Source organism: Centroberyx gerrardi, chromosome 10 (assembly GCF_048128805.1).
Source record: "Centroberyx gerrardi isolate f3 chromosome 10, fCenGer3.hap1.cur.20231027, whole genome shotgun sequence".
NCBI lineage: Eukaryota > Metazoa > Chordata > Actinopteri > Beryciformes > Berycidae > Centroberyx > Centroberyx gerrardi.
The window spans coordinates 26117902-26140049 of record NC_136006.1 but is presented as its reverse complement, the minus strand read 5'-3'; the positions used below and the strand labels follow the sequence as shown (position 1 = coordinate 26140049).

The 22148-nt window shown below is 41.5% G+C and overlaps 2 protein-coding genes across 2 annotated transcripts; one reads left to right on the top strand and one right to left on the bottom strand.

Annotated features, from left to right (window-relative positions):
- Positions 1-135: 135 nt before the first annotated feature.
- LOC139918001 (uncharacterized) lies at positions 136-13831 on the bottom strand. Its single transcript, XM_071907253.2, has 11 exons — positions 13702-13831; positions 12290-12537; positions 11446-11563; positions 9188-9340; positions 8704-8898; positions 7425-7498; positions 6705-6902; positions 4627-4764; positions 4411-4500; positions 3998-4141; positions 136-3094 (listed from the first exon to the last, which is right to left on the bottom strand). Exons 2-11 carry the CDS (start codon positions 12527-12529, stop codon positions 2966-2968), a joined length of 1479 nt encoding a protein of 492 aa, XP_071763354.1. The 5' UTR covers positions 12530-12537; positions 13702-13831; the 3' UTR covers positions 136-2965.
- Positions 13832-16290: 2459 nt separating this feature from the next.
- On the top strand, positions 16291-20110 carry c10h3orf38 (chromosome 10 C3orf38 homolog). The gene is made up of 4 exons (XM_071907270.2): positions 16291-16469; positions 17053-17237; positions 17541-17707; positions 19338-20110. Exons 1-4 carry the CDS (start codon positions 16343-16345, stop codon positions 19696-19698), a joined length of 840 nt encoding a protein of 279 aa, XP_071763371.2. The 5' UTR covers positions 16291-16342; the 3' UTR covers positions 19699-20110.
- The last annotated feature ends 2038 nt before the right edge of the window (positions 20111-22148 follow it).

Genomic DNA, 22148 nt, shown 5'->3' with positions numbered 1-22148 from the left:
ACCATTCACTTGCATACATGGTCATTCTGCAGTTTTGAATTTGCAGGGTTTTTTCTCTTCAGTGCTCCTTGTTTCAGAGTAGATGAGTTACATGCAATGAGATGATACAATGAAAGATGGTCAGCAGACACAGACCACAATATATGCTTTATTTTAGTTCATCATTGCATATTTTCCATTCACAAAAGTATTGCTTCATTGTCAGATCCAGGTAAGAGGCAAATAGAACGATTTCAGTCAGAAAAGTTTTGCATCACACATTTTCCTGACAAAAAGATGAGGTAATTTTGGGAAAGTACAGGGATCATCAGAATGAATGAAACCTTACTACAGCTTTCTGTTCAAAACCATGTTAGTATCAGTCTCTGGCACAAGAGGTGAAGAAACGTCTCCATCATTTGTCTTCAAAATCAGTTTTTCAATCCAGGAAATGTCTTTTCCTCTAAATTTGAGTATTGCAGACTATCAGAGTCCATGGTCTTACGTTTACTGATTATTCCAATCACAGTTTGCTTTCTCAAATAATTGGAACTAAACTCTCAACACTAGAGTCAGTTCTTGCAGCATACACCTGTACTGATATGTAAAACAATTCTGAGTCAACAGTGAAATGATCTTTGCAATATGCCTAGGCAGATGTGACATCCTTGCACTATAGGGAAATCTGATTGGGTCAGATTTTTCAATCCATCATTAGTAATGGAGTAAAGTGTCAATAATACACCACATAGTTCTCCAACTATGACTAAACCTATCAAGAAAAGTAAATCAAATTCTGGGTGGATCAAGACTGAATTTTTTGGAATCTGAACAAATGTGGGAGTGCTGTTTCAAATATCTCATACTCTTTGGGTGACAGACTAGTTATGGCTTTTCCAAAAGCATGTTCGCATTGGTTTTTTCTTGTCTTTATCCCAAGTCCAGGGAACAAAAATCTTAAGGGGTCCAACCTTTTCTCGTGGCTGGGGTGGGGTGTGCATGGCATTAAAACTTGTTCATGCAGGGTCAGAACAAGGCACTGGCAAGAGGACAGAAAGGCAGTCCTGCTACAGGCCGGCGTTCTGGATCGGAGGGTGGTCCAGTATCGCATGCAGCAAATGCATTCCAGTCATTTACAACACATGCTTTGCTGTGAGTTCAACCATTTCACTGCTTTGGTGCTCAACCTTGTGGCTTTACGGAAATTAAACCAAAGCTCACAGTCATGCGCATGACATGGTATCTTTAACGCAGAATATGGATGGTACATCATGAATTGAAGTTGTTCCGACTACAGAAAAAAAAAAAGACTACAGACAACAAGATGCAGTAGATAGTGATGGTATGAAAGAACTTATTTTAAAGAGTACAGTTTGCACACACATTTCCCTTGCACCTGAGATAAGAAAATAATTGCATTGCGGCCGCAGAGGAATGCGCCTTCATAGAGCGAAGGAGCTTTCCAAGAGTCCAGTATGCAACCTGCAGAGTTGTAGAACACACTAGACTACACTCCTATAACCTCACAAACAATTCAATGAAATTAATGTGTGAGCATTACACTGGGGAAATATATTGAACACAGAGTGTCTGCAAGGTTCATCAAGTTAAAATAAGAATTTTTGAGACCTTTTTAATACCAGTTAAAATGAAAAGGCCAATTTTGCAATTGAAAAAAAAAATTATACTAGTAGACCTATCATAATATAGGTCTGCACGTCTTCAAGTTAAGACTTAAACTGCTATATTTAACTGTATTCATAAACTTGAGCTTGGGTAATATAATTTAAAATATTTTCAGAACCCACAGACACCCTGGAAGAAATAACTCTGGATAAATATAGCATCTTATCCTTATATAGACAAATAGTGAACTTTTTTTTTTCTTTGTTTGAAAAAAGTACAAACGTGTCTCCACAGCATTCAAAGTTGATCATAAACATGCAAAGAAGTGTCTGAGTGCATCCCAACTGGGTACAGTATCAATAAATATTTCAATAATCCATTATTTTACTATATTTTTTCTACTAAATATCTGTGCTAAAAACACAGCAGTAGCACTTTGCCAGCTTAAAATGGAAGACCCAGGTCAAAAAGTGGGGTAAACAACCATGTAGGTTCACATGGAGAGAGAGAGAGGAAGGGAATACAAGGGACCACTGAGAGTTCGGAATAAAAGCTGATCAAATGATTCCTCCTCGACACTTACAAGTCCCAGCGCTGCATTTGTCTGTGCTTCCTAAAAAAATACAGGCTTTTATATGGCTTGTCAAGGCAGAAAACCAGCATGTTTGAATCAACCGAGGTACGACTTCACCCATCTGGGTCTGATCAAACGCTGCCTTCGAGTGCTGTTGGAAATATTGTAATTGCGACTCAACAAAGTGGTAAATTGGACTGGGAAGGTCAGGATTTTCTATGATTCCTGAGTTGCTGAGATGTGGCGTTTAGGGAGCGGAAAGCGTGGAAGCTGTGTTGATCGTAAAAGAGATGTTTTTTGTTTTTTTATTATATGTTACTGTTTAGCTTGCTATGTAAATAACTGTAGGTTTCTACTTTCAGTCTTTGCCTAACTTTTAGTTGCATATACAACAACATTTGGCTAATAAATTCATTAAAATAATACATAACATGCCTGATGTGCATTTTATCTGCTTCTTTCTGCAGCTGCAGTTGTTGTCACTTCAAACCAAAAGCACTTGAATGCGTGACGAGTTATATTTGCGACTTCCGAACTCAGGAGCAGGAACTTACGAGGAGTCCTTAAAGGTAGCACAAGCCCACAAGAGGAGTTTGATTCGATGGCACAATGCTCGCCCCTCTCACCACTGGGATGCAAAGAGGTGCGCTTGATTTGCATAAAAGCATTTGCCTGGTTGAAGGCCAGTGCGCTGCGACCTTCGGGTTATAAAGTTATGCTGTGTGACAGAAAGGAAAAAGGTATAGAAAGTGTATATGTATGCGTGTGTGTGTGCGTGCACGTGTCTCAGTGGCTGCTGTTGCTGCTCCAGTCGTAAGGGAGGTAGCTGACTTTGGTCTTCCCAGCAGAGAGGACACCCTGCAGGCTGGTCTTCTTAGGAGAGTCGCTCATGTGCTCCAGCACCCAGTTCAGCAGCTGGGAGAGAGGGAGAGGGTGGGAAGGGAGAAGACATACTGAGCTACTGCATATGATGGGGTTGACGGTCAAATGGGTGTGTGATAGGGTTGAGGCGATATGTATTTTTTTTTTTTTTTGGGCAGTGGTGGCCTAAAGGTTAGAGAAGCGAGCTTGTGACCAGAAGGTCGTCGGTTAAATCCCCCGGACCGGCAGGATAAATCTGGGTGGGGAAAGTGAAAAAGCAGCGCTTGCCCCTCCCTCATCACCACTGAGGTGCCCTTGAGCAAGGCCCTTAACCCCAACCGCTCCAGTGGAGCTGCTCAGTGGCCAGCAGATCAGACTGTGGTTGTAGTGGTCAACTTCCAGGTGTGAATGTGTGTGTGAATGTGATCAGGGCGTTCCTGAAAAAGAGAGCATTGCTCTCAGTGAAACTCCCCTGAATAAATAAAGGTGAAAAAAACCACACAAAAAAAACAAAAACAAATGCTACATTGTCTCCTGCCAGTAGGTGGCAGCACCTGGATGCTAGTCAGAAACCTGCTGGCATTTTACCTTCCCTCAAGCATATCCTTCATGCCTGACTGCCCTATATCTCACATAGTGCATTAGGGCAAATTATTAATTAGAAGACAATTTATGCTTGGATAAAACAAGATCGCTGACATCACACAGAAATAAGGGTCACAGAATTTGCTCTCTTAAGATGTGATGGAAATAGGCTGGGCAAGTCTAAACATGGCCAAATATGACAAGGCTCTGGCTGAATAGTCTTAGTACTCCAACAAAAAAAAAGAAAAGAAAACAAACAAAACCAGTCTATACACGGCTAACTCAAGAACTGCCAAACGTCATCTATCTTTATAGTTTCCCTCATCTTCCCCTCAGAGTGGGAAAAGATATAGCAGCTGGAGTCAAAGCTACCTTCTCGTCGGTGCCTCCAAAATCAGCCTTGTACCACTTGAATATCTGACTGAGTCGCACTTCTCCCTTCCCAGAATCCACCATACAGCCGTCATCGTTCTCCAGGAAGGCCTCAGCTGCTGTGCGGAGCTGGCCGTCAATGTCCTGATAGGGTGGAGGAGAACGGACAAGATTTTAGCCCATACAAGCTTCTCAGTAATACCACATATACAATTAATGTAGAGCATTCCCATTACTCAAGATCAATTCAAATTCATCTGATGATTTCTATGCAAAATATTTTTTACCTCAGCCATGTTCATGTTGTGGTTCTCTGATTCATACTTTTCATTACATACTACTTAGTTTGTATCTTACTAAGTGAAGAGGCAATAGCCCACCTCACCCAAATGATCAGAAATTAATTCAATTACCTGTGGAGTGTAGGTTTTGATTGGTGGGCAGCCCTTTGCCCCACAGTTCAGGGCAAAATGAATGAGTGGCTCAGCATCTGGGAGAGCCACCTAGTGGACAATATGAGAATCAAATTTCAATACTAAACATTACATCAATTGTTACACAAAATGCAATATCAATGAACGAGTGAAATGTTCAGCTGCGATTAAATAAAAGGTCTTGAAGCTGAATACTTGTAGCCGTGGGTCTGTCTTGGAGAAGGGCCTTAAAAGCTGTGCGACGCCTTTTCTGTTCCCTCTCAGAACACCGTTCTCAATGTCCTGCAGTGTGAACACCTCTCCCCCAATCAGGTAGCTCACATAGTTGAAGAACTACAAAATGGGACAGACAAGACAGAAACAAATATGTTTCAATGTAGTGTCGTCCACTCTTGCTCAAGCACATCTAGATAAGCATCAGAAGTTATAACTGTCTAAAACACTGGTAGGATTCTGGGAAATGTGCAAATTCGAAAAGACTCACAACACTGTGGCAGCTCCCAATATTTTTCTTATTTTATTCTACATTAAAAAGTACAATGTTTCGAGCCCTCACGGGCTCGTTGTCAGGTAGATTTTTTGTAAGGATTCTGGGAAACTCCATGAGAACTTTGGGAAACACCGTAAGGACTTTGGGTAATGCTGTAAGGACTTTGGGTAATGCTGTAAGGACTTTGGGTAATGCTGTAAGGACTTTGGGAAACACTGTATGGACTTCGGGAAACACTTCAAGGACTTTGGGTAATACCTTTAGGACTTTGGGAAACACTTCAAGGACTTTGGGTAATACCTTTAGGACTTTGGGAAACACTTCAAGGACTTTGGGTAATACTTTTAGGACTTTGGGAAACACTTCAAGGACTTTGGGTAATACCATAAGGACTTTGGGAAACACTTCAAGGACTTTGGGTAATACCGTAAGGACTTTGGGAAACACTGTAACGACTCTGGGTAACACTGTAAGGACTTTGGGTAATACTGTAAGGACTTTGGGAAACACTTCAAGGACTTTGGGTAATACCGTAAGGACTTTGGGAAACACTACAAGGACTTTGGGTAATACCGTAAGGACTTTGGGTAATACCGTAAGGACTTTGGGAAACACTTCAAGGACTTTGGGTAATACTGCAAGGAATTTGGGAAACACTGTAACGACTCTGGGTAACACTGTAAGGACTTTGGGTAATACTGTAAAGACTTTGGGAAACACTTCAAGGACTTTGGGTAATACCTTTAGGACTTTGGGAAACACTTCAAGGACTTTGGGTAATACCTTTAGGACTTTGGGAAACACTTCAAGGACTTTGGGTAATACCTTTAGGACTTTAGGAAACACTTCAAGGACTTTGGGTAATACCGTAAGGACTTTGGGAAACACTGTAACGACTCTGGGTAACACTGTAAGGACTTTGGGTAATACTGTAAGGACTTTGGGAAACACTTCAAGGACTTTGGGTAAGACCGTAAGGACTTTGGGTAAGACCGTAAGGACTTTGGGAAACACTACAAGGACTTTGGGTAATACCGTAAGGACTTTGGGAAACACTTCAAGGACTTTGGGTAATACTGCAAGGAATTTGGGAAACACTGTAACGACTCTGGGTAACACTGTAAGGACTTTGGGTAATACTGTAAAGACTTTGGGAAACACTTCAAGGACTTTGGGTAATACCTTTAGGACTTTGGGAAACACTTCAAGGACTTTGGGTAATACCTTTAGGACTTTGGGAAACACTTCAAGGACTTTGGGTAATACCTTTAGGACTTTAGGAAACACTTCAAGGACTTTGGGTAATACCGTAAGGACTTTGGGAAACACTGTAACGACTCTGGGTAACACTGTAAGGACTTTGGGTAATACTGTAAGGACTTTGGGAAACACTTCAAGGACTTTGGGTAATACCGTAAGGACTTTGGGAAACACTTCAAGGACTTTGGGTAATACCGTAAGGACTTTGGGAAACACTTCAAGGACTTTGGGTAATACTGCAAGGAATTTGGGAAACACTGTAACGACTCTGGGTAACACTGTAAGGACTTTGGGTAATACTGTAAAGACTTTGGGAAACACTTCAAGGACTTTGGGTAATACCTTTAGGACTTTGGGAAACACTTCAAGGACTTTGGGTAATACCTTTAGGACTTTGGGAAACACTTCAAGGACTTTGGGTAATACCTTTAGGACTTTAGGAAACACTTCAAGGACTTTGGGTAATACTGTAAGGACCTTGGGAAACACTGTAAGGACTTTGACTGGAGCTGTGCGGTCCTACCCGGTATCTCTGCCACATGTTGGTAGGGGCCCCCAGGCGGAGGTAGCCATGGATGACCAAGGCATTGTAGATGTTGATGAAGAAGGCCAGCTTCTCCTCACGGCTCAGTGACAGCAGCTCCACCCTCTGCAGCTGAACGGCCAGCTCGCAGTAACGCTCGAACACCGGGCTCACTGACATACTCTTGTAGTCCACACACTGTGGAAGGAAGGAGAATGCACACATACACTAATTTTGTCCAAGTATACATGAACAGAAGAAAGTAAATTCCCACACCTACAGTATCACCTCTGCATTGACTTATTTTTGTCAGTGTTTCAAGTCGTAAGATCATAAGGTCTTGAGATGTCTGGGCAAATGCGAACATCTCATGTCTTCAGAAAGGTCTTATGACTGAAACACCGGGAAAAATAAATGAAAGCAGAGGCAAACCTGCGTGTTCAGTTATTTACTTTTTCTATGGACATAAGTCTATAAACTTCAGGGGAACCGATTCCCTGCACCACAAAGGAGAACGCAGTGGTGTTCATGTTATTTTCCATTAATCTCAAATATACAGAGTATGTATATACATGACACACATACCTAATATACATACATGCAAACACACACACACACACATGAATGCCACAGACTCATACATAACCCACACACACACACACACACACACACTCAAACACACTCAGTGAGTCAGAAGCCATGAGTCAATGATGACATTACCTTGCCATCAGCAGAGAGATGCTCAGAGAACAATTTCAGAATCATCTCCCTCAAAACAGAAGACAGCTGAGCAGCTGAGAGAGAGGGAGAGAGACAGAGAGAGAGAGAGAGAGAGAGAGACAGAGAGAGTTAAAGGCTTGAAATGTGCAATAGTTTCTCCTCGTGAAACAAACCAACATCTATCTGAATGGTAAGAACCACTCTGTTAGAACAGATCCAAGACCTTGACTATGCAATGGATTGTGTTACAGTTCATATGGGTCAGCAACAAGTAGCGATAGAATAAGGCCATAAAAAGCAGAAAAATCAACAATTTGCATAGGGAATAGCCTAAACTCTAGGAGGTACAAATAAGATCATTATGAGGGAAAATCATACCCCTGAGAAAAGAGAGTGTTCAAGATAAATTCAAGAGGAAAATGCACAGGCATAATCACACATACACACATCCTCTTAGAAAAGCCGTGATTATAATCACCTCTCTGTAGTACAGCGGGGATTAGCTTGTTAGTTAGCCTCCAGAGGAGAATGAGCATTCACTAATAAACAGAATACAACAATACAGAGCTAGGCAATATTTCTCACCGCCACAGAACAAAGCTGTTTGACATTATAAAGACCATACCAAGCCAACAGCAAAGACGGAACAGTGGTTAGAAATAGGGTTTGACTGATATGTATTTATGTATGTAGGTTTTAGCGATACCGATATTTCTGGGTTGAAGCTGCCAATGATATTGCTGATATTTTGCTTTGGTATGTAATATCCCAAAGTGTTTATTGTTTCCTCCAAAACGTTTATTCTTGGCAGGTTGGAAACAGCATTTAGACCATGGGACTAATGCTAACTAATACTCTCCAGGATAATAATAATACAACATACTCATGCATACTTGTGTGGTATCCAATCAAAATGCTGAATTAGAACCAATTCAAAATTTCCCATAGACAACCAGTGTAGTGTTGATCAGCTAACTGCATCATATCCATTATATCGGAAGTGGAAGACTTTAACTGAATGATATCCAATTTTTAATGAAAGGCCATTATCAGCCTGATATATCAGTCTAACTCCACTTCTCACCACCACAAAACAAAGCTCTTTGACACAATACAGAACCCCCAGCAAGGCTTAATCTCCCAAAAGACCATACCAAGCCAGCAGCAAAGAAGGAACAGGGGTTAGAAAATTTTGAGCGACACCAGACGAGGGGAACCTGGAAGGCGGCTGGGGGAGGGGGGGAGTCTCCCAACTCAGCCTGGCCCGGTCCTGACCTACCCTGGAGGGGGTTGCAGGCTGCCGTCTGTCCTGTGTTGAGGGCTGAATGAGGGTCATGCTCCAGCAGCCTGTACAGTGTGTTCCCAGTGTCTTTGCCCTCTCCAAATTGGCCGTCCTGCTGCCCAGTGCCGTGCACACTGACCATGTACTTCTTCTGCAACAGTGCCTGGCCAGTCTCATTGGCCTCGGCCGTGGCTGGCACACACAGAGCCACAGTGAACGATTGGCAGATCAGTTTTTGATTAGACTCGTTTGTTCTAGTTTTATCTCTACTTTGTAGGAACGAGGATGCTTCGAGTTTCCAATAAGTGTCCACTAAAGAAGCTCCACAACTTCTACAAAATCAAACTACCACAACACATAAAGTACATAAAGCTAAGGTAAAAAAAATCTAGGCAATCCCAATAACACTGTAAAACCAAAAAGGCACATTTTAAATTTCGATTTTAGCCTATTTTACTGCAAATGCTACAGCCTTACTTACCCATGCCCTTCTCTTTCTGCAACCAGCCAACCAGCTGAGCGCCTGAGAAGCTCTTTTTGTACAAACTCAGCCCCCTCCTATGACAGGCAATCACACTGCCCTGTTTGAGGTCCTCTACCAGGCCCGCCAACTCGTCCCTCTCACACATAAACTCTGCGAGGGCAGGAATATGCCGAGACACACACACACAAACACAGAAACACACATGTACAAAGTCACATGTAAGAAAGAATATGTGTCGATAAATTTGGTCGATAAATGAAGATATTGTGTCTGCATTTCATTAAAATGTGCATTTATGTGTAACTTGTCTTTAAAGGCCACATAATATTGCAGAAACCCTCTTTTTCTAACTGCAGATTTCTGACAGGTGACCCATGGAATAGGATTATTTTCTCTGTGGAAAACTGGAGGAACTATTGTAGTTAGGTTTGACACAATGACAGGTCCAGAATTCCTCTACAACCCAAAAGTCCTTAATAACATGTCAACAGCCTATGGTGCTCCTTTCATCTGAGTCAAGTGTTCCACTAAAAATCTCTTTCATCTCCCCAGCTTGTACAAAATGCAGCTGCCAGGATTTAAACTGGTACAAACAGATGGAATCACATCACCCCAGTTCTGGCATCTCTTTGGTTCCCTGTTAGGTTTAGAACTGATTTTACGGATCACTTTTAAAGCACAGTTAGGTCCCAAGCTACACTATATTACAGAGAATACCAATGTCATTTAGAGTTATAGCTGATTTACTACTGTCTACGCCTTGTTTACATTTACATATTCCACATAATGAAATTAACTGCTTTCCTGGTAACAAAGACACCGTAAATAAAAAAGACATGCATGTGACAATAAGGTTTGTAAGGCAACATGTTTTTGAGGGATTATTTCCTCTCTCCGCCACTTCCATCTCTTCCTGTGGGTGTCAGGTGATTGACAGTAAGGAGGGCGTAACGTACTGCAGCACTGATATCAAACCACCCAACTCGGGCACAATGAAACATTGAAAAAACAGAGACTTTGACAAAATGTAATTAAGGCTTCATATTTACTGTGATGGATTATCTAGCTCGGGCAATTTTCAAGTCTGTGGAAGTTGTTTTTTATACTGTACAGGAATGAATGGCAGCTAATAGCTTCTTCTGAAGGGAGGAATACGAGCCCTGATATCTCCAACTATGCTGACTGTGTGCAGACACCAGCAGGAATTGTGTAAAGGAGAGGGGCAACCTAGAACATTGACGCAAAAAAACAAAAAAGTCTTGGCTGAAGACTTTTGTGAGCTTCTAGTACTAATACTGCTGCTACCACTACTGCTGCCAATGATGATGCTGCTACTACTACATCAAGTGTAGCACTGAAATAGAATATTTCTCCACAAACAGCTATGTGAATTCCCTTTCTGACAGAGTTTGCTTCTACAGTAGGGAGCTGAATAACAAACACACATAATAAAGTAGAGTGAAGTAGAGGCCTGGTGCTGCTGGGCTCATCTAGAGTATCAAGTGTCCTGTATCAACTGTCTGTCCTGGCAATGGTGACAGGAGTTGGGCACACACACACGCATGAGCGCACACACATATACACACACCTGCTGGCACCCAAACAAAACAAAGTCTGTTACCCCTGATTTTTCTTGGCTCAGCACAAAAACCTTGAAACAAAGATGACTAGGCAGACCTTTCACATACAGCCCAGCTGGCTTCGGTTCACTCTTGCTTGGGATGTTTGATGGAAAGAATATGTTTTCAACCATAGTGTCTGTTACTTGGGAAAGTTTATAGGTCACACGAAGGCCATTGCCACACCGACTTGGTTTAGAGAAGTTATTTCAAACCCTGGAGCAGTTTCCCCCTTAGTTCGGTTCGTTTCGCCATATGAGAACACAGCAATCCAAACCAATCAGACCAAGAGCTTGTTGAGTAGGAGATTTCTCTGTATGTTTCCAAACCAACACCTGACCTTCATTAGCAGTGATCCACCCCAACTACAGGAAGCATTGTGTATTATGGGTTAAACACACATGAATTATGGATTAAGGACAGGTTTCACTGTGCAAAAAAGTCCTTTTCCTGCACCAATTTCCAGTGATTGACTGCTCCCATGTGGCTTTGGTTGGTAAATTATGGGTGCTTGACATTTAGCTTTGTGAAACATAATCAATTCAGTGTACAAAAGCTAAAAAAGGTAAAAAATCATTCCCTGATTTGGACCGAAGCAAATGGACTAAAGTTTTGAAAGAGCCTTAAATCCCTCACCTCCATCAGCCTCCCTGCCTGCGTCTTCTGTTTGGTTTTCCTCTGGCAGTGGCGGAGCGTCTGCTGGAAGAGGCTCCTCCTTCACCAGACGCACCAACCGCTCAAGCTCCTCAGGAGCCTGAGGAGGTGAAACACACCGACACACACACACATGGACGTGTAAGTGACAAAACTCTTCACACCAGTTCTCTTAAACCCCATGCAGACAGCAATTTCATCCATCTTTTGCGTTTATTATACGCAAGATTGCGCAATGTGATCCGAGGTAGAGTCGTATGCAAGTTGAAGCTGTCCTTCAACGACGAGGTGACATATGTCAGCTGCCGGCCCGCAGTTTCAAAATGGTGTCACGAACGCAAAAACAAGCACTAATAACTGTCTATGTCTTGTTTACATTTACATATTCCACATAATGAAATTATAATAACTCTTTTATGCAAAGTAACACTGAGTAGGTGTGGCTTTTGAGACTACATATAAGAAAGTAGCTGCCATGCCATTTTAAGAGACAAATTGACTTGTGTGATGAAACTAGTTCATTTTATTTGTTTTTATTTTACCTATACTTGACAGCAGGTATTTCCTTGTTGGTGACGACAGAACTCAGGAAGTCTGAGAAATCAAAGTCCATCATCAAACCCTGAGTTCCCAAGTAATATTTACCAGATGAAAACTGAGGTGAACAACAGTATTTTCTAGTAGTATTTAAGACTTGAAAGCTGACATGAATGGTATGTTCTAGTTGAAAGCTCGTATCTACTGTGTTTCCCATGTGACATGAAAGCACCATAAGTGTTCACTGGTCAATGGGGCAGTCATGTCCTTAGGTGTGTCCCCGCCTCACCAGTTTCTGCAGGTCGTCATTCCCCCCGATGTGAATGCCGTTGAAGAAGATCTGAGGAACTGTGCTGCGTCCCGTCAGCTCCTTCACCCTGGCCCTCAGCTCCGGGTGCCTGCCCACGTCCACGTCGCATACCAGCACGCCCAGACGCCCCAGGGTGGCCTTAGCCTGCACGCAGTGGGGGCAACCCTGGATGGAGTACACTGTTACCCGGCCCAGAGCACTGCTCTCAAACTCCCCCATCTACAGCTCTGGAAAGACAAGCGGGTGGAGAATGTTTTTTTTATTTATCCAGAGAAATTTGACTGAGCTCCAAGCTCTTGCCAAGCAATGTCAAACAGTTAGTTACCAATACTTCCTTCCTGCTCAGTTCTGTTCAGTTCCTTGTATCGGTTAGTGGTTGATTTCTTGGGAAGTTAGCCAATGCCTACCTAGTTCCTCATTCATCTTGACACAGCTTTGTGCTAGCAGGCAGTCAATATTAGTCACTCCTTATTAAGGAATGACTCAGGTTTCTGACTATTTACACTCGGGCCAAACCACACCCCCATGTTGATATCAATCTGCAAACTCTGATCACGGTCCAGTCCTGACCTCTACACTGATTTACTTATACTCTTATTTAACGCTACCGGTTAACGGTTAAAGAAACAATACATAGAAACATACATACACACATATATGTTTTACTTAAGGTTCATTGGAACTGTGCTAAAATAGAGTTATTGTACTGTAGCTAGAGGCTACAAGTCAAATTCCATTCAAAAGTCTGTCAATTTAACATGTCCTTGCTTATAAACAAAGGTATACACCCCATAACATATGACTGAAAACATTTTCTGATTCTTTAAGGGCCCTTCTGCAATTCGGCATACATATTATCCACTGAGCAGCACTTATTTCAATAAAAGTTCAACTTTTAGAATTGGCTTACACTTTTCGCTACCACCCACAACTGTGTATTTTGGTGGGAGAAGATTGTGCGCATAACAAGCGAACCAGTTCCAAAAGTTGAGCTTTTACTGAAATAAATTGCTGCTTGGTGTGTTGTATATATGCCGAATTTAAGTATGGCGCCTATTGGTTAATATAAAGTCATGAGTCATATTTTACGAGGTATACACCGTTACTGATAAGCAAGCAAACATACATTTGTCCGATTTTGAATGGAGTTTGGGGACACGTTCTCTCCGAGAGAACGGTACGTCGCGAGGCTATGGTTATTGTTTTCATTAACTGTAACTGGACCGCAATATAGGATACAAAATCGACAATAACGACAAGTAACACATTATCATAGTATAGCGGCATAACAACACTATTTAGATTTAAGTGGACTAGTCTAAGGCATGGTGCTTCGCTGCTAACTAACATTAGAAGCTAATGTTAATGTAATGTGGATGTCATAACGTTACCTTTAATTCAGACTCCCTTGCTAGACTCGGGCGCACAATATCAAATCCAAGAGACAATCCTCTTAATCCCCTTAATTAAAACATGTTTGTTAATAAATGAGTTGGATATGATGTGTTACGCTAACTGAGAGCTCGCCCATCCTGCAAAGACAACTGCACTGCACATCACTGGCAGCTAGGCAGGCTAGCTATTTATCTTGTCTCTTGATGCCTTCAGGTGCTCCTCGTAAACTCTGTTTCCCGGAATACTATTTGTCGCATTTGTAGCATTCAAAGGAGTATATAAAAGGAGAGCTCTAAAGGTGTTTTAACCTAAGGCATAAAAACAGAATGGTAAAATATATGAGGAGTAGATAAAATTAATAAATACCGAGTTAGAAAAAGACCGAGTTAGGCCGTAGGCCCACACTGTAGCCAGATGTCCAGTTTCTCCATTTAAGGATTTATTTTTCATCATCTAACTGCTCTCTGAAATTGCAGAGATTATGAAATTATGATAAAATTATATGGTGTGGCAATGAATCAGTTTTCATATCAGTTGAAGGCGTAAGATTTGTACTGGATGACCTCGTGACAGGTAACCATAACCACAGGACAGTTGGGTTACAGTGAAATAATACCACTTTCACCACTGCTTACACCATTTATAATCACAACAATAATCTTTCTTGCTCCAAACAATCAATGTTAAAAATGAAAATTACAATAATAAACTCCCACAGTGAGTGAGAGTTTATCACTCAATTATTATAAGTTGTAAAATTAATGTATTGTTGCAAAAGCCAAGTAGCACTACAAATGTTGGCCTTTACAGTTCAATATACCATCCTCAATCAGTGGGATTACCAGGGTGGATAGTTACAGTGATGGGGCTTTTTTTCTAGTTTTCTTTTGCAATATTCTTATCTCTATTACATTTTTCTTGCAGTATTCTGTTACTATTTGCTGCTGAAAATTTCTACACAGGCAAAAAGAGAGAAGGCTAGTAGGGTGAAGCACAAAAACTGTATTGCTTCTTCCTGAGAGGGAACCTAACCATTGAGATGAGTTGAGAAATCACTTTCTGTTGAAACTACAGCCTCTTGTGGTGGACTTGAATCAGAGAGGGGAGTGCGTACAACAGTCTGTAGCTTAATCTTTCTCATAGGTGCCTTGACTAAAAAGTTAACCACTGACATTGTTTCAATTTTTGTTTCCTAAATAATCTTGAGTGTTTGTTCAGGTTTGTTATTTACTCAATGCCTTGGAAGAAACAGCAGTTCTAGTTTGGCAAACCAAAGAAATTGCGACTACTCAAAAAGATTGATTTGCATCCAGGGGAATTCATTTGTAATTTTCAGTTTAATTAGCCTAAAATTATTATCTACATTAGCAGGCCTACTTTGTTAGAAACTCCATTGTATTAAAACATGATTAAAAACACATCAAAGAGCCATGCTGTTGCTCTGGCAGCATATTTCATCATCGTGATGCACCGGGCCAGCCGACTTTTTCCTCAAACAACTTAATAAACCGGCTGTAAAGACGTTTGCGATCTCAGGAAAGTAGTTCCGTAGCACCGAAAATAGTCCCCGGCGTAATGAAGAATTTGTTCCCATTTGAATTTGATTTGGTAATAACTACAACAGCCTGACTTTTCGTGGTAACAGTTAACGATTTTTAAAATGTAAACTATGTCTTTGTGAGCTGTATTTCAAGTTTTTCATCTTACAATTGGAGCCAATGACTTCTGGGTTGAAGGTTAAAAAGGGAACGTGGGAAGTCAGAAAGTAACGGGAGTAGAGCAAACGCATTGTTGATTTTGTTATTTTCATAGGATTTGTTGACGGTAAGCAATGCATTAAAAAACACCAGCCTTATCCTTTAATGGTGATGATTATTAATCCATTGCTTTGGGGGGAATGGAGTGGACGAGAAGAGGGAGCGAGGGGAAGTGAAGGTCATTTGGGACAGTTTATTTGCTACTCCATCATCAAAAATGGATACAGCGCAAAATATACTCGTATTAACCTGAAGGTACTGACTGTAATGTCACAAGTTAGAAAATATCACTGACTGTAACGGTAACTGTAACTTATGTTAACTGTTGTATGAGCTGGTAATTCCTCTGCCATGTTTCTTCAAGATTTGTCAATTATGTCACAGGGCAAAAGGAGGAATGATTTTTGGAGCTTTGGGATGCACCCCTGCACTTGGGAATTCTTGATGTATGGGACCCAAAAATCAGCACAGACTCCGCAGCATGTAAACTTCTTGTAGTCATAGAGATTGGCAACCTTGTTCCCCTGCAGACCTAAGATTGATTTCTATATCTGAGCAAAATAAATAAGAGCAATTTATTGTTAACACAAAAATATTATCTCACCTGTTGCTAATGGTAAAATATTATAACCTTTTTCTCATAATGAGCAGAAATAACCATGCAGGTAGAAACTAAGCCGCTTGGGTTGTTCAAGTGCAGCTCAAGCTTTAACTGGAATATTTCCCACAGCACCTGAAGGCAGCATTTCTGGTGCGTCTGTTAGCATTGCACGGAACCATTTACGTCGGATATTTGTTACTGTCCGGACGATTCTTCCAGCAGGACACGAATGGACGAAGTGGAGCTTAATGTTGAAATCTGTGTTTTGTGGTGTTGAAGATGCCAGGACTGTCACATACAGAACGCAGTGGATGTAAAACGATGCTAAGCGTACTGCCAAAAAGCGACTTACTTTCACTTAGCGACACGGTTACGAATAAATTGATAGCAGTGGAGAATGTCACAGGTACGCTTACCAACATTACCAGCTAGCAAAACAGTATCGTTAGCTCCGATACATGACATGCTCTCGTATGGAGAGACATCACGCCAAGTAAAAAACTGTCAAGTTTATGTTGCCTTGCGTATCAGCAAACATACATTCCTGGTAGAATATGAACCTAAAAGCTTTTAGGAATCGTTGTTCAATTCGGCATACCTCCAGTGTACCCAGCAGCACATATTCCAGTTCCCACTGTCTTGTTTCACCAAAATACACCCTGGTGGGCGGTAGCGAGCAGTGTGAACCAATTCTAAAAGTTTTATTGAAATAAGGTGCTGCTCGATGAATTATATATGCCGAATTTATTAGAGGACCCCAACGATTCAGAAGAGGTCTTAGTCATGTATCTACCAGGTACCTACCGCTGCCGATAAGCAAATAATGCATTGCCAGTTTTTTTAAATACAGTTTGGCATGACTTTCTCTCCAAGTAAGAGAGAACCAGCAAACGGTTTTTCTCCGCTGTATTTTGTCACCGCAAATTGAATGGCATAATGTTCAAATAATGAGCTAATCAATCTCATGTTATATTTATCTGTTACTATAGAAGCTATGGAAGCAATTCTGTCCTACACTAAAGATGCTGAGGAGCTCCTGAAAAGGAAGAAGGTGCAGCGTGACATCATATTCAAGTACCTGGCCAAAGAGGGGGTGGTGATGCCCCCCAACAGCGAGAAACACCAGCTGGTGAAAAGGACATTGGAGTTGTGGTCCTCTGGGACGGCAAAGACAGTAAGGTCACGTACTAACATGGTTGCTTGTATGGAGAGAATGTCACTCTAAAGACTATCTAAGATGCTTTAATGTTTTTTGTTGTCAAATTACATATCTTCTCAAGACATTTTCTGAAATGCAAGGATCCACCAGGAAATTCGGCATACAAGTGATCCACCAAGCAGCTCATATTTTAATAAAATCTAAATTTCCCCATGTTCCATGTTACTCGTTTAAGGAAAATGGGGTCCATGCAAACTCCTCATATTAAGGCCAGCTAGACGCTCTGAAGCCTCTATAATAATGTCTCCTTCCTTTCAGGTATCAGTTGACCAAAGCCTAGGATTTGACCCGCTGGCCCTCGGCCAGCAGTTCTGCCAGTGGTTCTTCCAGCTCCTGAACAGCCAGAACCCCTTGATGGGCCAGCAGCCTCAGGACTGGGGACCGCAGCACTTCTGGCCAGATGTAAAGCTGCGCCTGCTGTCTAGGTAATAATGTCACTAACAGTTTAAACAAAGCTTTGTTGTTTTTTTATTAAGCATCACTACTATCATGGGACTGCTACTGCTGATGTGTAGTTTGTTTGTTTCTTGTTGTCCACAGTAGTTTTGTATCATGCGGGGGACTGTGGCTCGGTCTCCATCCATTCATGCGTCCGCCCGTCCATCACACTTGATATCACAGACACCACTCATCAGGTTTCAACAAAACTTGGGGAAATGATGCATCTCACCACTGCATTCTGGCATTTTCACAATTACATTGATTGTCCCAGGGGAGGCGCTACAATTACAGCTTAAAATAAAAAAAACACATTAGAAAAACAGTACTAATAAGTTTTGCTCACAGGGGATGAATAAAGTATATAAAATCAGCATCAATAGTAATTAAATCTCTGGAGAAAATCAAAAAGGACCCACATCATCGTCTTGCGTATGTCTGTTGTATGCTACACAACAAATTGCCTCAACAAAGATGATATTTAAATTTTCTAATCTCATTTCATCTGTTATCAGAGTTGTTTACTGTTTAAGACTGTAAAAGATTATTTGCTTAACCTTGTATTTTATTGCATCACCACTCTGTCATCTTGTTAGGCAAACAACACTGCAATCCAACCAAAGCCACAGCACATAAACGGATCAGTGTTTATGGCAATGTGCCGTATTTGTTGAAATGATTGCAGCATTATGAGAATGCTGTGAACATGAAGTGCAGGCAAGATAAAGCACATGCTAGACTATATGTATACTATGTGACTGTCAGACAAGAAACACATCGACACATTTTTTCAGTGAAGAAAAATAATTCCTATTTTGTCATTGATGCTCATACAGTTTTAAAGTGTGCAGGTACAAAAAAGAAAAACACTGACATTTCAGTTCAATGGCATTTCTTCCTCATTTACAATATTACTGATGTTCTTGAATACGGCCGTATCCAAGTGTATTCCAGTACAAACATACCGTTATGATCCTCTGTACCATAATTTTTCACCCAATTGTTAGTTGAGACATCTGAATATAATCTCAAATGTAACGTGCAAATGTTTCACCACCTTCCAAGCTGCAGATCATTTGTGTTTTTGTAGGACAAAAGTCTGTAAGATCTCGAAAATGATCTGCTGACAATGGTGTTGTGGCTGATGCAATGTGCAAGGCAGGAGACAAAGTCCATCAACTGATCTTCTTATGCAATGCTAAAATGAAGGGAAAGGCAGAGTTTGAATTAGATTATTTTCACGGAAACAAATGTTACAAAAAAAAGCTGATGCAAAAGTAAAACATGAATTCAACACGATTGGCCATTTTCTTATTCAATGCTTTTGAAGAGCCTACAAAATGTGTACTTTGTAATGGATGCGATTTAAAATTTTGCACAGTACAATACCTTAGTAAAAACATACTTAAGTAGAAGTATAATTGCTGACTTTAAAAAATACTTACAAAAGTACAAGTACACAAAAAGCTACTCATTTGCAGTAATAAGAATGCATTTCATTTACTTCCACTTTTGATCGAATGGCAGTGTCAGAGTGTAACTATATTTCTGTTAAAACTGGAAAAACCTGGGCAAAACCAACCTCTGATGACACAGCTGTGTGTTTTTCTCTCTCAGCGCTGACAGCCAGCAGGTGGAGGAGTTCCAGGGTGCAGAGCTGGTCAGCCTGCGTCTCCTGGCCCTGGCCAGGGACGAGCGCCTGCTGCTCAGCCCCAGCATGGAGCCGCGCGGCCTCAGAGCGCAGGCCTCGCCCCACGGCCTGGTGCTGGTGGCCGTGGCCGGGACCATCCACAGAGACGCGGCCTGCCTGGGGGTCTACGAGCAAATCTTCGGCCTCATCCGCTCCCCGCTGGACAACAGCTGGAAGATCAAGTTCGTCAACCTGAAGATCAGAGGGCAGGACGCTCTGGGCGGGGCGGAGGTGGCAGCGCCCGCCCTGACCTGCGACTCCAGCGAGCTGCAGCTTCTCTGCAGATGATAATGATGGTGAAGATAGTGATTTTTTTTATCTTTATTTATGTCGGGAAAGTCCGCTGAGCATGCTCTCCCTTTTCCAGCAACGCCCTACTTCACATTCATACAGTTACACACACTTGTTACATTATTGATGTAATGTAAAAGCATGAAAAAAATGTTCCTTTTAATGTTTTTTTTTTAATTCAAAAAACATCCATTTTAATTTTGCATTTTAATTTGCCATGATATTTTGCGGGGCTTGCTTTAAATGTATATTGATGTGAAATATGTTGCGGTTTGGTGGCCTGTGCCTTATGTAAGATATGTGGATAATGGTTTTGAATTTTGTATCTTTCAAATGTCAATGCAGATATGCTCTTGACATCCTCTTGTAAATATGTAACCTGTTAATACAAAGATTTATACTGATACTTGAGTGCACTTTCTTTGGTTATGAATTGCTGTTTGCATAGAAATAGTTGTGTGTCTTGATCACATGACAATGCAAAGCTAATTAAAATTGTTTGGGAACATAATCTAAGAGTGTTGTGTTGCCACTGGGTGAGCAAAGGTCAGGCCCAGTACATTTGTAGAAACTGTGTCTCATTTATGTACTGTATCCCCCCCACCATCATAGGCTGGTGAGTGGTGAACAGTTCAACATTTTCCCTTTTCAGGTTGTTTGATTCGATTAGGTTGTTTGATTTGATTATCGGAGGAGGCTGAAAACTATTCAATATTTCACAAGAAAAAAGCAAAAATTTGAGAAAAATCTGAAATAGACATGATAATAAATTTATATAGAGGAAATATGTTTTTTTCCTATCCCATAAATCATCTCGTGACCACCCAAAATTATCTTGTGACCTCACGGACCCCCAGGCTGAGAGCCACTGTCTTATATAATAGTCAAACATGCTAATAATTTGCAGCAACACATGGAAGGCTCCAAAAGTATCTAAAAAGTGATGCCTCTTAAATGTTTTGGCTTTGGATGTGAAATGACTTCCTACTTTCTTCACCATTTCACAGAGTTTCTTCCCTCCACTGAATTTAATAAGACAATTTGTTGGGAAAAACAACTGTTAATGTCATCCATCTCAAGCAGGAGCAGCAGCTCTGTAGCAGGAGAATGGAGATTACAGGCTGATTAACAGATAAGTGTGAAGAATGTTGCACGCTGAAAACTCTTGTTGAGCCAAAGCCAGCGAAAAATACTTTGTTTGCAGGCTCCAGCAGAGGGCAACCATAGACTGAGAGAAAACATCTTCACCAGCCAGCTAACAGGGACTGTCCTGGGCTTGTTGACCTGGCCTTAACCTGGTGGTAGTTCTCCAAATGATTGAACTAGGGTTCAATATGAAGGGAGGGTTTTTGAAGGGCCATACTGACATTTTTGGATTGAAGCTGCTGATAGCTGATATTTTGTGCCAATATTCAAAATCTTTAAACGTAACCATTTTCATGCTCAAAAAAGAAAAGGGAAAAAGCCTCTGAAACAGCATTCAGACCGTCCTGGGACACTAAAACTCTCCATACTAATGAGATTCTTTTAGGTGGGTCAGCAGCTCCTTAAGGCAGAGTGAGGCAGGTTTCACTGCAGGTGAAGATGTGGAGTAAAATCCTCCCACACCGCACTGGAATGATTTCTCTGGTCAGACATCTGATATAAAAATCATCAGAAGTGGATCACTGGCTGATATCTGATTTATAATAAAAGGCCAATATGATATATGGACTGGAGAACCACAGCAGCCCAGATCTCCAGAGGGCAGGCGGTTCGGCCTCATCTGTTATGGAAGATGGATGACCAGGAAGATCAGGATGATGAGGAGCAGAATCCAGGAGGCCGGAGAGGATCCAGGGTCTTCATCGTTAACGTGAAGCCCCAGCAAATGACGACTCCTGATCCAATGACAGGCCTTGACTCCATAGACTTTGAAAATATAGCAGCCTAGCTTGGCTTCAGCTGCATGATAAAGCATTTTCACTGATATATATTTTGTGCTATACAGTATACGTCTCCCAACAGGTTAAAAGCATCCACAACAATCTTAAGTTTCACAAGCTCCAAATTGACTTCTCATTAATGAAGTGGGTCTGTTTTTCCATTGATTCGACTCTGTCATCCTCTGTTAGTCAGGGCCTGGGCTGTGTCGGGGCACCGAATACGCTAGAATGACTCTGTGGCTTTGGTGGGAAATGTTACATGTGGGAAATTATTCTTGGCAGCCCCTTCAAAGGCCCCTGGAATAGTTAATATCTCTGACTGTATGGGTCGGAGCCACTTGGCCCTTTGTGCTTTACTGGGCCATAGTTGTGGTGAGGGGAAACCACTGCAGCCATTGATCTCAGCCTGTTCACCTCTCAGAAAGAATAATAACAAGCTGCTCGCCTTCTGTCTTTATGGCACTTGGCTTCTCTGCGTTTTTAATAAGCGGTTTGGCCACGGGCGCAGCTCTGACGCACGGG

Coding starts and splice junctions, on each gene's coding strand:
- c10h3orf38 (XM_071907270.2), top strand. CDS start 16,343: ATGCCAGGACTGTCACATACAGAACGCAGTGGATGTAAAACGATGCTA. Junction 16,470..17,052: donor AGCAGTGGAGAATGTCACAG/GTACGCTTACCA, acceptor CTGTTACTATAG/AAGCTATGGAAGCAATTCTG. Junction 17,238..17,540: donor CCTCTGGGACGGCAAAGACA/GTAAGGTCACGT, acceptor CCTTCCTTTCAG/GTATCAGTTGACCAAAGCCT.
- LOC139918001 (XM_071907253.2), bottom strand. CDS start 12,529: ATGGGGGAGTTTGAGAGCAGTGCTCTGGGCCGGGTAACAGTGTACTCC. Junction 4,765..6,704: donor ACATGTGGCAGAGATACCGG/GTAGGACCGCAC, acceptor CCCATTTTGTAG/TTCTTCAACTATGTGAGCTA. Junction 4,501..4,626: donor AGACAGACCCACGGCTACAA/GTATTCAGCTTC, acceptor ATTGTCCACTAG/GTGGCTCTCCCAGATGCTGA.